The following is a 17,920-nucleotide window of genomic DNA, read 5'->3' as shown; positions in this document are numbered from 1 at the left end:
GTACTGGCGCCAAACCGGGTTTGGACTGACTCTCCTGATCGGGCTGGGTTTTCCCATCCAATCACACACACAACACAACACCGGCACAAAAAAATTCTAACCGCTTTTCTTCATTTTTCACTGACTCGAGTTCTTTACTTTGCAAAATATGATCAAGAAGAAGAGTGCTACTGCTTAGACATCAAGCCGAAAACACTGAGAAAAGGATCAAAAGCCAAGAACGAACATAATGGTATCACAGAGTATATCATCGACAACATAATGTAGTACTGGCATCAAAAGCAACTCAAATTATTATTCATGCCTAGACATACATACATTCCGAATACATGCGACAAACCATATCCACCAATAGCTGCTAGCCACGTGGCTGAAGATTCTCTATGCAGAGTACAAAATAATTTGCTGCTCACGTGGCATCCCTGAGCTACGTTGGATCAATTATTGCCTCTTATCTCTGACCTTCATCACTACCATACCAACATGACTACGGACCTATCAAAACAACTCCAAATGCACCAACATCAGTACCATGACATCTCTTACTCTTCAACCTTACTCCACCTTGGCCTCTTCCTCTGCCTTGCTCTCTTCCTTCTCTGATGGCGTCTCTTCCACTGGCTTTTCTTCTACAGTCTCCTCGGGCACTGCCGGTGCAGCCTCGACCACGGCGATCTCCGAGACCGTTTGGACAACCTCCTCTGGGGCGGCAACTGGCGCCGGTGCCGGTTCTTCAGTTTGTGGTGCAACCACATTCTCTTCATCTACCTTCTCCACTGATGTCTCTTCAGTTTGAGTGACCTCCACTTCCTGCACAGCAGCTTCCTCCTTGGGTGGCTCTTCTGTTTGTGCGGGGACGGCCTCAGCTTCCACTGCTGCCACCTCTTCTACTACTTCCGTGGTCTCTATCTGTTCCGGAACATCAACGGTCTCCGGTTTTTGTTCCTCTTCTGGTGCTTCTGTTACTGCCTCTGCTGTCGTTTCTTTTGGTTCCTCGCTTGGCACTTCAGAAGCCGGTGCAACTGCATCCTCCTCGGCGGCTTCGGTAATGGGGCTCTCGGTTACCGTGGTCGCCTCCGGCAATGCTGTCACTTGTGCAACCTGCAAATCAAGTTCTCTAGTTACTAAACATGATAAATTCTTGTAATTGAAGATGACCTAATGCAGCTAAACAGATTAATAGGGATATCAAAGAACGATTTGAGAGGGAGCAAGTTGGTTTTCACATAGAAACTCTAGTGAACCGCCTACGATAATTTATTTCCACAAATCAACCAAAAGAATGATTCAAATGCAGAGCCAGCACGGCTATGTCTCTAATCATGGCGGCGGTTTCTCCGTGTAAATATCAAAAAATAAATAAATGCAGTGACGACCACTAGAACATTCTCCACAACCGATGCTAAAGATCAAGATTTGCTTCTCAGGTGTGTGTGGATGCAGACTGCAGTATGTGTGCGCATGCATGTGTAATTTCTGAAAGCCAATTCCATTTGAAAGAACGAACAGCTCGAGTTGAGACCTTTAATCAAGGACCCATGCTTTGAATTTTAAATGGAAGAGAAATAGAGAAGACCAACATGGTGCTTAGGACTATATGTCTCATTAAAACTAAAAAAAACTAAAACCAGCTTAAAACACATCTACCCACTAGAGTCTAAGCACACGCACACACACACACACACAGAGACCTCAACGCTAGCCATGAAGATACAGCAAATGAATTCTCTAGAGAGAAGAAGAGAAGCAAAGAGATCCTAAAAGACTAGAAGATAGCAAAGCATGTGTTGATGGCTTGGAAGGGGAAGGGGGTATGGGTTTATATAGAACAAGGGCTTCTCGATCAGAGAGAAAGGTTGAGGAGTGGGAGCACTAAGGGATCTGAAAATCACAATGCATGACATCATGGTGGTGGCAGTAAAGTTGATCCATTGATAGGAAACAAACTATTTTCTTTTGGCGTTTTATTTGGTTTTGAAACAATGAAACGCTATATCTTACGTGGCCATCTTTTGTAACTTGTAGTTGCCATGTTATCTTGAGTCCACCGTGCTTTGTGCGGTAGGGCTAATGGGTAACCTAGAATCAAGTACCCGTTTGTTACTCCCAGGTAAGAAAGGAAAGAAAAAAAAGTTGCGAAACTCAATTTTTACCTTTGCATAGGTCCTTGTTTTAGCTATGTATTCTTCTTTTAACCATTACGTAAAAACAAATATTGAAGACGTAAAATTGGGGGTTTCAACGGGTCAGGTTTACCCGGACCGCACCCGTACCAAACCCTATAGGGTCCGGGTATGGTGATCAATAAGAAGACTCAATTAAGATATGGGTCCGAACCCAAAGGTCCGACTAATACATGGGTCAGGGTATAGTTTGTGAAATTTTATACCAGACCCGGGTCTGACCTGAGTTTTGATTAAGACCCATAAATTTTTAATGTAAAAATAAAAAAAAATATTATTTTAATGGATATGGCCAGGGTAGGGTCTGGTTCATGTAGTTTTTATCAGATCCAGGTATAGTTTTTCTTATGATGAGTCTGATTAAACCCAGATCCGGACTTGATACCATACCTGAAAATTAATTGAGGTCAGGTCTGATTCCACCTGAGTCCTAACCAAACCTGACCCATTGACAACCCTACACAAAATACTTCATGCGGTGCCTGCAAGGCCTCTACTTATCTAATAGAGACCACTTGTGAACATCACCAAGTTAAGGAAGACATCACGAGTTTGGTTGTGCATATGTTGCTGCAAGGCCTAAATTAGGTGCGAGGGTGATACATGATCGGCAAAGAGAATTTGGGATTTTTACTCTTACGAAGCTTGCCAGTGAATGAAGTGGGTTTTTTTTTTTTTTATAAAAAGAGAACATCATAGGGTTATATATATTTGCTACAATCTTTTGTGAGTTCAATCTAATTGGGATTTGGATCGTACTTTTTTGATAAAAAAAAGTTGTTTGAGTAAAAAAATTTGATGTATTATCATGATTGATTTTTAATTACCAAAAAAAAAGACTTCTTGTTGGAATCTAATGATTCAAATGCTAATACATTCATGGGGTTAGATGTACTAAAAAATAAAATAAAAAGATTTGCTCAACCGTTTATAATTTATACATACAAGCGATTATAGCAAAGATATATGTCCATCTGTAACTGTGATTTTCTTATTAAAATGTGAAGAAAAAACAAGTATTTATGGTGAAATTGAAATTAAAACAAAAAAGTAGGGGTGAAAGCCTTGAGCAGATCCCCAAGTAAGTGCCATCATGCGAGGCGATGGAACTTCCCACCTATCAGGTTGGCAGAAGGACGGATGGGGGAGGGGGTGGGGCCCACCAAAAAGGCAACCCCCACCGCTCCCCTCTCATTTCAATTTTCACCCCCCATTCCTTTTTCTCGTGGGATCGGGGTGGGCGTGCTGACGTGGCCAGCTGTTTCCATCTCTCATTTCCCGTCGTCGGGTTCGCCAGCCAAACTAAATCAAAGTGGACCCCATCCACCCCGTGACAGCTCGGCCACGCCAGGCCAACTTGTGCTCGTCCGATGTGCGCCAATCGTACGGTCCAGATTCCAGTCTCTGCCGGAGGACCCCACCTCAAACACGTCAGTGTCGCACTTTACATATAGACCGAGTCGGTTTGGAGGCATTGTGCACCAAGAATATGACCAAAAAATCCCTTCCGTAATTGCCGTTCAACACGATTACCCTTTAGGACACAGCAAATGTAAAAGAGAACCACGTACGGTTTAGACTCCATGCCCGACTAAGAAAGAAGTTTCCAGAGATTGGGGTACTCTCGTAAAATTCTTAAGAAGCGGGACTACTTTCAGACGCATAAGAGCCGTGAAGCCAACGTCGGGCCTAGCGGCGTACATCGCCTGGGGCGATTCAAAAGGAGTAAACGCCGTTATCTCTCCATTATCTCTCCTCCCCCTCCCCTTTTGAGCTGCGTCCAAGGCAAGGATGCCAAAGCTCAAGAAGAGGCCAAAGCACAAAACTGGAAAGGGCGGTGGGGGTGCTGCGTGGGCGGGCCCCATACTTGCCACCTTTTCCATCCTCTTACCCAATGGCCTCATGACACGTGAAGGGGGGGGGGGGGGCGCTGGCCGATGATGTGGACTGATGTTGCATGCGCATGGCCCACCGGCCAAGTGTCTCCACCTCACATGTATTTATCAAATTCCCATGGTGGGTCCCCCTCATTTAGTCTTGTAAGCTGGCCTATGAGTCCGGTTGGATGATACAGGTTGGTTTGTCATGGAGCGGCTTGATGTTATTCACCTGTCCTACTTGGGTTTTTTCATACATTTAAGAAAACCTTATCAAAAACTAAAATGAACAAAGTATATAGCAGGAATGTGAGAGCTTTAGTTTAGTATGGGCTTCAGCAGCAACTCACCAACCAGGTGGGGATTAGCGACAAACTCTATTCGATGATAATCCATTACAAATTCATCGTCAATCCATTTAACGATGGATGAAATTTGTCATAAATTTTTTATCGCTAATTAACAATAAATTTGATCTATCATTAATTCGTGATGGATTAACGAATGTCATGATCCGTCACTAAATAAGGACTTATTTGGTTTTACGATATATATATTTGTCGATAATCTATCACTAAAATTTAACGATGAATACGTATCCGTTGCTAAATTTTGTTGCCAATTTATCGACGAATTCACGACGGATTACATTCCGTAGTAAAACATCGACTGATTCAGTTTTTGAGACAAATAAATATTCGTCCCTAATCCGTCGCTAAATTGGCGACGGATATTAGCGACAAATATTTTTCGTCGTTAATCCGTCATAAAATTAAAAAAAAAAGTATTTGAAATATAAATATCGATTTTTTTTTCGTTATATAATTTATATAACCTGTGTATAAAAAATAAAGTACAATAAAAAATACATATACAACGCAGGTGAAACAAATTTAACACAAGTTATAAGTGAAACAAATTTAACAACCCACTATAATCCTTGCCAAGTTCTAATTAGTTACAAGTGAACATATACAAAGAGTTTGTTTTGAAACAATAAGTACGTGAAACAAATTCAATACATGAATCTAATCATCTACAAGATTCAGAGCATCATCCTCTTCATTGTCTCGATCTGCCCCTTCATTTATGCCTCCATCAGCTGCTCTACGCTGATCATCTCCATCATCCTACAAGAGAATCAAAATGTTAGTATTGATAAACAGAATATAATGAAATAAATAATATGCAATGTATATAATCTAAGGCAATCAAAGTAACATGGTTGAATGACACATAGACTAGCAATAACTTTCATAGTGATGCAATTATGCTTATATGTGTTCTAAGGTTGTAAAAAAACTTTTATAGTGATTCAATCATGTATATATGTGTTATAAGACAGTCAAAAAACTTTTATAGTGATTCAATCATACTTATATGTGTTCTAAGGTTGTCAAAAAACTTTCATAATGATTCAATCATGCATATATGTGTTATAAGGCAGTCAAATAACTTTCATAGTGATGCAATCATGCTTATATGTGTTCTAAGGTTGTCAAGAAAAATTTATAATGATTCAATCATGCATATATGTGTTATAAGGCAGTCAAATAACTTTCATAGTGATAAAATCATGCTTATATGTGTTCTAAGGTTGTCAAAAAACTTTTATAGTGATTCAATCATGCATATATGTGTTATAAGGCAATAAAATAACTTTCATAGTGATGAAATCATGCTTATATGTGTTCTATGGTTGTAAAAAAACTTTCATAGTGATTTAATCATGCATATATGTATTCAATCATGCATATACTAGCTTGAAATCTAACAACATGAAACAAATGACATGAAACTTTATACCTGACGGGCACTAGAGTTCATGTTGAATGCAGACGAAGTTTCCCTGTCTCAAAAAAAGTTGCACAACTCATTATGGACAAGGTTGAGAATGACTTTATGTAAAAAAGTCACGTATTGTGTCCTGAAAAAGTTGGTGGACACCATCCCAAGAAATAGTAGGGTCAATCGGACGGTGGGAGTTGATGCTGGCGGGAGAACTCTGAGAGCCCTTACTGCAGGAGGCAATGACTGGTGTGGTATTCATGTTACTCCCAAACCCGAACACACGACCCTTTTGGATTTACCGATTGCAGTCACTCATGTCGCAGAATCAAAAGTAACATATTGTTGTTTACAAAAAAAAAAATGCATGGCATCGTCCTTACCAACTCTTTGAACCATGCCGCAAACTTATTTTCACGTTCTTTCTATACTTCTGAATTATTGTTATATGGAAGTTCTCTTTGTAACTCAAGATCAAATCGTCTGCACTTAACAAATATTTATATTACTGAACCATGTACGCATGTAGAAAACTTAGTGTTACATATTAAGTATACTTACTCGATGTAGGGGTCGATCATTGAGCAATTAAAAATGATATAGATTTGTGTTGCATCTTGCTCTCGATCTTCCAAGAGTCTTGACCGACAACTGCCAAAGGCATGCCCAAGTAGTTTAAATATCGATAGTTTGTCAGTCACAGTAACTTGTTCTCCATCATCATTACGAGGTGGGCAAGTGTAACATGTTAGAACATGAGGTTCAAAGTAGATAAAAGAGAAATTTGAAATCTCTTCTAAAGTGTATGCCTCACAAATTGAACCCTCCACTCTTGCTTTATTCCAAACCTTTTTTTTTTAGGTCAAACATGCATTTGTTAATAATATACATCTTGTGATACAATAAATTTTTAATATCATTAGAGAGAGAAATAAAAATAAAAATATACCTTTCAAATGGGTACATCCACTGATATTGCACAGAATCACCAACCCTAAGTTTGTATGGCAAGTGAATCATCACATGTTCCATAACGTCGAAAAATGCTGAAGGAAATATCTTCTCTATCTAACAAATAATAGTGACGACAAAATTCTTTACCTCAGTTACTACAACTTCCGATGCACACAATATTTAAAAAAATCGACTCAACTCAGATAATACCACCCATATAGGTTTGTCTAACATATCATGGAATGCTAGGAAAATCAATTGTTGCATGATGACATGACAATCATAACTCTTCAACCCATATAATTGTCCCTCATCTATCTTCACAGTCTGAGCAATGTTAGAGACGTATCCATCTAGAAATCTCAATTGTCTCAACCACTGACATATCTGTTTTACTTGATCTGGTCCAAGCATGTACCTTGCCTTTGGTTTCAGTACTTTGCCACTGTACTCTTAGAGTTCCAATTTTGGTCTTTTACATATTACTTTTAAATTCATATGGGCTTTCAGATTATCCTTCATTTTCTCTTTGACATTCATTACCGTATTAAATACATTATCCAACACATTTTTCTCTACATGCATCACATCCAAATTATGTCGTATCAATAAAGTTGACCAATATGGTAGTTTCTAAAATATAGATTTCTTTGTCTAATTGTGATCCTTCCCAAATCCAAGAAATGACATCGCACTACGGGTATCTGTCAGTCCATTTGGAAAGTATCGCAATCGTCTTAAGATCTCTATGACAAACAACTGTGTAGGTGAACCTTTTATTTCACTTGTGTCTGCTTGGAACACATTCCTTTATCGTCAGAACTGATGATTGCTGGGTAGAAATTGATGGTGACAATCAAACCAACACGGCTTCCTTTCATGCGTCAATCTAAAAGATTTTGTATCCTCCATGCAGTACAAACATGCCAACCTCCCATGTGTACTCAAACCAAATAACATATCATACGCAAGGAAGTCATTAATTGTCCATACAACAACCTTCATAATGAAGTTTTATTTTTTGTGGGCATCGTACGTGAGAAAACTGTCATTTCACAATATTTTCAATTCATCAATCAATGACTTTAAATATACATCAAGATTTTGGGTCGGAGACGTTAGACTAGGGATCAATAGAGACAAAAAAAAAAAATTTGACGCTTCATACACAAGCTTGGAGGAAGGTTGTATTGGGTGAAAAATACCGACCAACACAAGTATGGAGTTGATCTACCCCCAAATGGATTAAATCCATCTGTACATAAATTGAGCCTAATATTTTTCAATTCCATTACAAATGTCTGATGAGTACGATCAAAGTGCTTCCAAGCTTCCACGTCAACAGGACGCATGATCTTGTCTTTATCATGTCGAACTTTATTTGCATGTCATCTAATGTGTTTAGCTATTCTCGAAGACATACATAATCGTTGCAATCTAGGAGTGAGAGGAAAGTAGCAGAGCAACTTGTATGGCTCTTCTTTTGACCTCGTGATAGCATTGCCTCTTGTCTTTGGCTTGAACCGAAGATGCTCACATGATGGATATGATCTGCTATTTTCTTAATCTTTTAAATACAACATGCAGTGATTTGGATAAACATCTATCTTTTGATACCCCATACCTAGAACGTTGATCATAACCGTCGTACGATAGAAATTTTGTGACAATTTCTCATCTTTGAGCAATATACTCTTCACAATAGAGCATATATGATCAAAACATGATTGACTCAAATTATACTCTAACTTCAAATTCAGTAGTTGAAGAACTGCAGACAAGATAGTGTAACTGTCACAACCTTTCCAAAGTGGCTCATCAGCATCTCTAAGTAAGTCATAAAATCTACTAGCTGCATCGTTTGCTGCTTCTTTCTCTACCCCAGTTGTTACATCACTAGGACTCATAGTAGAACCCAATTCTGGTCTTGCGACATTAAATATCAAATCCATATATGGATTATCGTGCACCACATCAATCCGTGCATCAAAATTATTCTAAAATTCTTTCAAAATTCTTCACCATGAAGCGTTCAATTCTGATAATCACTCATAAAACCCTTCTTGTATAGGTGATGTCTAATGCTATGAGGTTCTACAAATCGATTGTTCTTACACATCGTGTAGGGGCACCTGATCCAACCTGTGTGATCTACTATACTGGCATTTGCCGTTGTAAATTCAATAAAACTGTTAATAACATCCATATATTCAAGTGATACCTAATTATCAACTATCCTACGGTACATCCATTCACGGTTTGTAACCATTTTTTCTTATGATATTACAGATATTATCCTAACCAGTTAAAAGAGAATCATAAGAATGCTATGTGGTTTACAAATTTGTTAAAAATTCTTGTTTGGTGATTGTAAATGAGCAATTTTTTTATTTCAGTTAATGCACAAATTTTCTCGCCCTCTCTACTACAAACATGTTTAACATAAAATGCAATTCTATGAACTATTATGCATGCATTGATAATTCAATATTTTCGTATAACACTATCACATCATATTTATATAAATCACAATGATATTTAGAAAGATGAAATCACATTCACAAACACGATACATTCAATTTAAGCATATTTTCATGATACAATTTCACATGAAATGCATAATCAAATATAAAATAACTTCATGCAAGCATGCATACAGTCACATCAAACATTGTAATATATTCAATCATTCATATCACAATAATGTCAAACATGCACTTGCAACAAATACACTTCAATATCTTGCTAATTACTACAATGCCTAGCATGACATCCGAACTCCAGCAAAACGGTCCTAGATATCCACAACTAAATGAGTGTGTGAGTAGAAAAGTACTGCATCCAAGAAAGTAAATAACATGTGATGTGCTTGCATCACTTACTCACCACGAGTATTTACCCGATTTGTATGCTTTTGTATTTGCATTTTTCTTCTTTCTTTTCGCATGACATTTTAAGCCGCATGCGATGCTTAGCATTGAGCATCACACATTTTGCTCTGCTATGCAGCTACAATGACTGTCAGCCAAAGACAAAGACACAGACAGTGAACTTCACCACGCCCTGCCTGACGAATGGGGAACATGACAGGGGGTAGAGCCTCCTCCACCTATCGGCAGAAGAACCACTCAGGTAGGGACTTCACCCTCCCATGCTCGACGAGAAAAGACAATAGCCGACCGGAGAAACAAAGTAGACAGGAAGCGGAGGGGCTCCGCACCTTGCCAAATGAAAGAACCAAGGATACAGGGCTCTGCCCCCTGCCGACCGAATGAAAACAAAAAAGGTACGGAGGAGGGGCCAAACCCCTCCCTCGTAACTCAAGCAATAGGGAGGGAGTCTCGGTCCCTCCCTTACGAAGAAGGAAAAACAGGAAGGGGTTGAGCCCCTCCCTTAAAACCAAGAAAAACGAGGCAGGGGCCCAAAGCCCCTGTTAAAATCTTTTTCACAGGCAACAGGGGGTGTCTACTCTGCCGACCTGTTGAAAAAACTGGCAGGGGCTTTAGCCCCTACAGGCCGACCATGGTTTGCCGACGGGAAAGAATGACAGGCCCCTGTCGGTCGACAGAAAAGAAACAGAAGGAGAAGAAGAAGAAGAAGACACAGAAGAAAGAGAGAGGGGGTGAGAGGTTACCTAGAGAGGTGAATGAGGGTTCGACTATGAGAGTCGAGCGAGGAAGAGCGTTCAACAATATATGTGAGGTAAGAAGTAACACGGCGGTAGGTGGTCGATGACGACACACGGCGATCGGCGGTGGCACATGACGATCAGCGAAAGGAGAGAGGGTTTAAGGAATGTGAGTGAGGGTTCAGGGTTGGTGGTCGGCGGCGGCACACGACGGCGAGATAGATGGAGTGAGGGAAGAAGTATCAGGTGGTCGGTGGCGGCACACAACGGTCAGTGGTCGACGATAGCATACGACGATTGAAGGAAGGAGAGAGGTTTCTGGGAAGGTGAGTAAGGGTTCAGGGTCGATGGTCGGCGGCAGCATACGACGGCGAGAGAGACAGAGTGAGGGAAGAAGTTACTCGGATGGTGGGCGGTGGAAGGAAAGAACTTGGGCGACAAGCGGCGAGAGGCTACTGCGTGCGAGGAATGAAAAAGAAAGGAAAATAAAGGGGCTCAGATTAGGGTTTTACAAGAGAAATTAGTGACGAAAAAATTCTGTCTCATAATCCGTCGCCAATTAGCGACGAAAAAATTCTATCGCTCATCCGTTACGAAGTTGCGATAGAGTTTGAGACAGATTTTTTTCGTCGTTAATCCATCGCTAATTAGCGATGAATTTAGAGACAAAATTTTTGCATCGCTAATTCTGCAACTAATTCTAATTTTAGGAACAAATAGTTTTCTCTAGCTAATCTGTCACAGATTTGCAATGAATTATTTTCATCGCAAATTTTCATCGTTAATTAACAAGTTTTTTGTAGTGCATGGGCGTTTGTATATTTAGCATACATGGGCATGAATGTAAAGCCTTTGAGATGGAGTTGCTGATGAGCGGAGCATGTGATGTGCATGTAGTTGTTTATGGAAGAGTGGTTTGGTCATTCACTGAGATACATGAAAAAAAAATTCTTGTGATCAAAGAAAAAGCGAGACCTTTAGGGGTCGTTTGTTTCACCCTAGAGAAAAAGAAATAGGTGGAAACCGAAATCCCCTTAAAGCCCTCCAGCGGAAAATGCTTCCCCGGGGAGGTGTGACACGGCTTTCCATGAAACCCCTTTCTTTGGGTGGAAAATGTGCGGGCCTCAGTTGCTCTTTTTGGCTTGGTGTTTGTTACAACCCACACTAGAAAAGAGCGTCACGTTCGTGTTAAAGATGCCTTTCACATGACCTCCCGTAGGGCTTGACAGAATTTTTAATAAATTATTCATAAAAAATTTAAAATGACAAAATGACCTGTAAAAGAAAAATGGGCAAGAAAAACTCCCACTATACGTAAGATCTTATGGCTATTCATTTTATTGAGATATTAGACCTCAATAAATGTGTGACATGGTTGTGTATGTGATGCCAATTGTATAGCAGAGGTGATAAGGTGTGTGGCCCAAGCACAAGAATACTTTCCAAAAAAATGTTAAATCCTGAGCATGAAGTATGCCAAGTAGCTGTCAAACACTAAAACCTGTTGAACGACACTGAGCGTCGATACACTGTGCATGAGCGTGAGATGTTGGTGGTCGTGCACTGTCTTCGCACATGGAGGCACTATCTTTTGGGGGCGCAGTTTATTGTGCGCACTAACAACATTGTGACAAGTTACTTTTAGACTCAAAAGAAGCTGAGTCCAAGGCAAGCACGTTGGCAGGATTTTTTGGCAGAATTCGATATGGACCTCGAATACAAGCCAGGCAGGACCAATGTTGTAGCCGACACCTTGAGTCGAAAGGCAGAACTCGCAGCTTTGCTCGCTTGGGACGGCAGTGTAAGCCAACTGATGAGTGATCTTCTCGAACATGTGCGAGAAGCTTCAAAAAGTGACCCAATGGCTCAACAATTGATTGCATTGGTGAAGGAAGGAAAGACACGAAGATTTTAGCTAGAGGCCGATTTGCTCCACGCAGCGGGCGACCGTCTATATATTTCACAGTAGGATACCTTGAGGAGGCGCTTGATGCACGAGTGCCATGATACCACCTGGGTGGGTCACCCAGGGCAATAAAGGACCTTAGCGTTGTTAGAACGCACATTCTATTGGTCGCAAATGCGCGATGATGTAGATGCTTATGTGCAAACTTACTTGATTTGCCAACAAGACAAGCCCATCAATCAGAGACCCGGTGGACTACTATAGCCCCTACCTGTGCCAAGTCGTCTGTGGTAGTGCATAACCATGGATTTCATTATGAGCTTGCTAAAAGCACAAGGCTATAGTTCGATCTACGTGGTTGTAGATAGGTTCTCGAAGTATGCTCTCTTTGTGCCTGCCCCTACTATCTGCTCAGCTGCAGATACTGCGAAATTGTTCATGCGAAACATAATTAAGTATTGGGGAATTCCTGAGAGCATCGTCATCGATCATGATGCACATTTTAATGGCAAGTTTTGGCGAGAAGTGTTTCGCTTAATGAGGACAAACTTGCATTTCAACACCAATTTTCACCCCCAAACCGATGGACAAATAGAGAGAATAAACGATATGCTAGAGGAATACCTATGGCACTTTGTCAGTGCCAACCAAAGGGATTGGGTTGATTTACTTGATGCAGCTCAATTATGCTACAACCTTCGAAAAAGCGAGTCCTCCGACCACAATCCATTTAAAGTCGCAATCGGATAACAGCCGTAGACTCCGCACTTCCTTTCTGTGTGAGGGCGTGGCAAAACACCTTATGCATACCAGTTCGTCAAGAACTGACAAGATCAGACAGAGTTGACGAAGACATACCTAAACAAGGTGACCAAACACATAAATAAATGGGCAGATAAGAAGCGTCGTTCAACAAAATTTTGTGTTGGTCAAGCTCTTTCCTAACCGCACAATTGTCTTTCAGGGCCACCACCGAGGCCTTATTCGCAGGTATGATGGTCCCTTCACCATTATCAAATGTGTGAAAAACTTGGCATACCCGCTAGACTTGCCAACAAACTTTCAAGTGCATTCGGTATTTCACATATATAACTTGAAGCCGTTTCACGAAGATGAAGGAGATTCTCAACGGAGCATGCTTCAACGTGCTCCCCGCAGCGGGCTCCCTCAATAGTCAGTGTACCAGGTAGAGAGTCAGAGGTCATCCTCAACCATTCCAACAACTATCTAGGAAAAGTCAAAAAGTACTTAGTGCAGTAGAAGGGATTGTCAGAATGTGAAGACACCTGGGAGAAGGCCAACAACATGTTTCAACATCGACAACTTGTAGAAGGCTACCATGAATAATTGGCATCGAGGACGACGGCAACTTAGGCGGGGGAGCGTGTCCAAGACCACCACGTTTTTCACCTTTTTGCTCTGATGTATATACCTCTTTGGCACTCTAGAGTGCCCCACAAGGCCTTACGGCTTAAGAACCCCGTGTATTCAGACCCTCTCTTTTCCTCTTGATGTACTTTGCTTTCAAGTATCTATAAAGAAGCTTTTTGCATCCTTGTCTCTTTGCTCTCTTTGTGTTTGTGCATGTGCGTACTCTTGCTTTCGCTCGTGCACGTGTGCTATGCATTGCTTGTGCGCTTAAAAGGCCTGCTTTCGGCGTTTGCAAATTCTCGAAGCTACATCGCGGGGGCCTTCGCTTCTAAGCCCGTGACAGTTTTCTACGATGCCCATAGAATCGTCCATCTTCTGTAAAAAAAAAATCAGAAGTTATTCTACATGATTTTGTTTAAAATAGGATTAAGCCAGACTCCAACTGTTTGCTGGAAAGAGTGGAGGCTTTATCATATTTACTTTTTTTTTACAATTTGAGATGACAGCAACGAGGCGGATTCACCCTTCTAAGTTGGTGTTCAAAAGTTACAGCTAGGAGGTTGCTGTAACTTTTGAACACCAACTTAGAAGGGTGAATCCAAATTGACCAAAAAAAGGACCCTTCCCTTTGCATCGAATAAACTTCATGAGTAAGATGGAGTTGAACTTCTCTTTGCATCCACTAAACTTCATGCATTCTTTTGGATATAATGAGATGACACCGACGAGGCAAATGCGCCCTTCTAAGTTGGTTTTGCGTAAGTTATAACTAGGTGGTTGGGACCTAGAAAGAATAATGTGCATATGTAGTGCATAGGGCAAACATAATCTGGAGACAAACTGCTCCTGCAGGAGGCTAGCTGATGTGTTTTTTTGTAAATCTGATATGACACCAACAAGGCAAATGCACAAAGTTGGTGTCTATAAGTTATATCTATGAGGTTGGGACTGCCCAGAAGGGCCCTGCACACCTGATTAGGTGGGTTGGCGCAAGGCGTTCAAGCTAAAGGATGTCGAGAGTTTGATACCTAGGATGCACATCCCTTGCCACAAGGCTGAAGCAACAGATGCCCTAGTGGGTGGTCTTAGGGTTTTATGCCGTCGGTGACCATACCTCGGCAGCACTTTCCAGCATGGTGAGTTTGCTGATCCAGCATTGGTTTCCTTGAGCAATATATGAAATAAAAAGGAAACCAGGAGTTTGGTCTACTAGAAAGAATGGAGTGCGTATAGTGCACAGGGGCTGATATATGATGGCGACGAACTGCTCATGACATCTGCTAAACTTAGCTCCTATATTCTTTTAGATAAATCTGACGTATCCCTACTAAGTTGGTGTTCAAGATAGTTGCTATATTAATGCAAAACACTCGGTGTGAGCTGGGTCAGGATGTTTCTTTAGTCCTTGATCCATGATATGCGAACATGCACCAAAAGTATCTTTCAGTAAAATACTGTGGTATGACGAAAAGATCAACCCTGTCAGACATGTAGCCAAGAAAATAACTTTGTGGCCACAACCCACCCGAGTCGCCTGAGTAGCAGTGCGCTTGGAGAAAAGGTGCTGGCCCTTTCCTCCTAGGTTCTACTCACACCGGGTGTGCGGGTGCCTTTAACTGGTTGGTTATGCAAGGGCTCGGGTGTCGGTGACCCCACTCGGGGTTTACCTTGCAGAGATTGTGCCCATTAAGTGACCCTATTATCGGCAAGGATTTCTCATCATAAAAAAAACTTTGCCGCCAGCAGAGTTCTACAGTCCTATTTAATTGAAAAAACTCACTGTAGTGAACATGACCAAGTTCCTGGAAATATTAAATGCATTTACTAAATTAGTGATGTTGCCACGTTCTGGTGTACTAAACACCCTAAACCAAGCTCCCATCTACATTTTGTAATATCATAAAAATACTATGATCATCGATTTTCACTCTCTCTCTCTCTCTCTCTCTCTCTCTCTCTCTCTCTCTCTCTCTCTCTCCCTGGCTTATGCATTTGCAGAGGACAGAATCCCCAAATGGTGGCAACGAAAGCAACTAAAAAATGTTTGCTTCATTTTTTCACTTTTATGCCAAACTTTTTCATCATATATTAGAAGAAAGTAGGGAAATGCAATCAACCACCTTCCCCGTGGGTACTGGCGCCAAACCGGGTTTGGACTGACTCTCCTGATCGGGCTGGGTTTTCCCATCCAATCACACACACAACACAACACCGGCACAAAAAAATTCTAACCGCTTTTCTTCATTTTTCACTGACTCGAGTTCTTTACTTTGCAAAATATGATCAAGAAGAAGAGTGCTACTGCTTAGACATCAAGCCGAAAACACTGAGAAAAGGATCAAAAGCCAAGAACGAACATAATGGTATCACAGAGTATATCATCGACAACATAATGTAGTACTGGCATCAAAAGCAACTCAAATTATTATTCATGCCTAGACATACATACATTCCGAATACATGCGACAAACCATATCCACCAATAGCTGCTAGCCACGTGGCTGAAGATTCTCTATGCAGAGTACAAAATAATTTGCTGCTCACGTGGCATCCCTGAGCTACGTTGGATCAATTATTGCCTCTTATCTCTGACCTTCATCACTACCATACCAACATGACTACGGACCTATCAAAACAACTCCAAATGCACCAACATCAGTACCATGACATCTCTTACTCTTCAACCTTACTCCACCTTGGCCTCTTCCTCTGCCTTGCTCTCTTCCTTCTCTGATGGCGTCTCTTCCACTGGCTTTTCTTCTACAGTCTCCTCGGGCACTGCCGGTGCAGCCTCGACCACGGCGATCTCCGAGACCGTTTGGACAACCTCCTCTGGGGCGGCAACTGGCGCCGGTGCCGGTTCTTCAGTTTGTGGTGCAACCACATTCTCTTCATCTACCTTCTCCACTGATGTCTCTTCAGTTTGAGTGACCTCCACTTCCTGCACAGCAGCTTCCTCCTTGGGTGGCTCTTCTGTTTGTGCGGGGACGGCCTCAGCTTCCACTGCTGCCACCTCTTCTACTACTTCCGTGGTCTCTATCTGTTCCGGAACATCAACGGTCTCCGGTTTTTGTTCCTCTTCTGGTGCTTCTGTTACTGCCTCTGCTGTCGTTTCTTTTGGTTCCTCGCTTGGCACTTCAGAAGCCGGTGCAACTGCATCCTCCTCGGCGGCTTCGGTAATGGGGCTCTCGGTTACCGTGGTCGCCTCCGGCAATGCTGTCACTTGTGCAACCTGCAAATCAAGTTCTCTAGTTACTAAACATGATAAATTCTTGTAATTGAAGATGACCTAATGCAGCTAAACAGATTAATAGGGATATCAAAGAACGATTTGAGAGGGAGCAAGTTGGTTTTCACATAGAAACTCTAGTGAACCGCCTACGATAATTTATTTCCACAAATCAACCAAAAGAATGATTCAAATGCAGAGCCAGCACGGCTATGTCTCTAATCATGGCGGCGGTTTCTCCGTGTAAATATCAAAAAATAAATAAATGCAGTGACGACCACTAGAACATTCTCCACAACCGATGCTAAAGATCAAGATTTGCTTCTCAGGTGTGTGTGGATGCAGACTGCAGTATGTGTGCGCATGCATGTGTAATTTCTGAAAGCCAATTCCATTTGAAAGAACGAACAGCTCGAGTTGAGACCTTTAATCAAGGACCCATGCTTTGAATTTTAAATGGAAGAGAAATAGAGAAGACCAACATGGTGCTTAGGACTATATGTCTCATTAAAACTAAAAAAAACTAAAACCAGCTTAAAACACATCTACCCACTAGAGTCTAAGCACACGCACACACACACACACACAGAGACCTCAACGCTAGCCATGAAGATACAGCAAATGAATTCTCTAGAGAGAAGAAGAGAAGCAAAGAGATCCTAAAAGACTAGAAGATAGCAAAGCATGTGTTGATGGCTTGGAAGGGGAAGGGGGTATGGGTTTATATAGAACAAGGGCTTCTCGATCAGAGAGAAAGGTTGAGGAGTGGGAGCACTAAGGGATCTGAAAATCACAATGCATGACATCATGGTGGTGGCAGTAAAGTTGATCCATTGATAGGAAACAAACTATTTTCTTTTGGCGTTTTATTTGGTTTTGAAACAATGAAACGCTATATCTTACGTGGCCATCTTTTGTAACTTGTAGTTGCCATGTTATCTTGAGTCCACCGTGCTTTGTGCGGTAGGGCTAATGGGTAACCTA

The 17,920-nt window shown here is 41.4% G+C and overlaps 2 protein-coding genes across 2 annotated transcripts; both read right to left on the bottom strand.

Moving 5' to 3' along the window:
- Nucleotides 1-264: 264 nt before the first annotated feature.
- LOC149848126 (uncharacterized) lies at nt 265-1,770 on the bottom strand. The gene is made up of 2 exons (XM_090010488.1): nt 1,692-1,770; nt 265-1,101 (listed from the first exon to the last, which is right to left on the bottom strand). Exons 1-2 carry the CDS (start codon nt 1,704-1,706, stop codon nt 556-558), a joined length of 561 nt encoding a protein of 186 aa, XP_089866614.1. The 5' UTR covers nt 1,707-1,770; the 3' UTR covers nt 265-555.
- Nucleotides 1,771-16,102: 14,332 nt separating this feature from the next.
- Nucleotides 16,103-17,608, bottom strand: LOC149848125 (uncharacterized). The gene is made up of 2 exons (XM_090020344.1): nt 17,530-17,608; nt 16,103-16,939 (listed from the first exon to the last, which is right to left on the bottom strand). The coding sequence occupies exons 1-2, from the start codon at nt 17,542-17,544 to the stop codon at nt 16,394-16,396; spliced, it is 561 nt and encodes a 186-aa protein (XP_089876470.1). The 5' UTR covers nt 17,545-17,608; the 3' UTR covers nt 16,103-16,393.
- Nucleotides 17,609-17,920: the final 312 nt, after the last annotated feature.

This window comes from Nuphar pumila, chromosome 1, assembly GCF_984573655.1.
Source record: "Nuphar pumila chromosome 1, dmNupPumi1.hap1.1, whole genome shotgun sequence".
In the NCBI taxonomy this organism is placed as follows: domain Eukaryota; kingdom Viridiplantae; phylum Streptophyta; class Magnoliopsida; order Nymphaeales; family Nymphaeaceae; genus Nuphar; species Nuphar pumila.
This window is presented reverse-complemented; position numbering and strand designations above follow the sequence as displayed.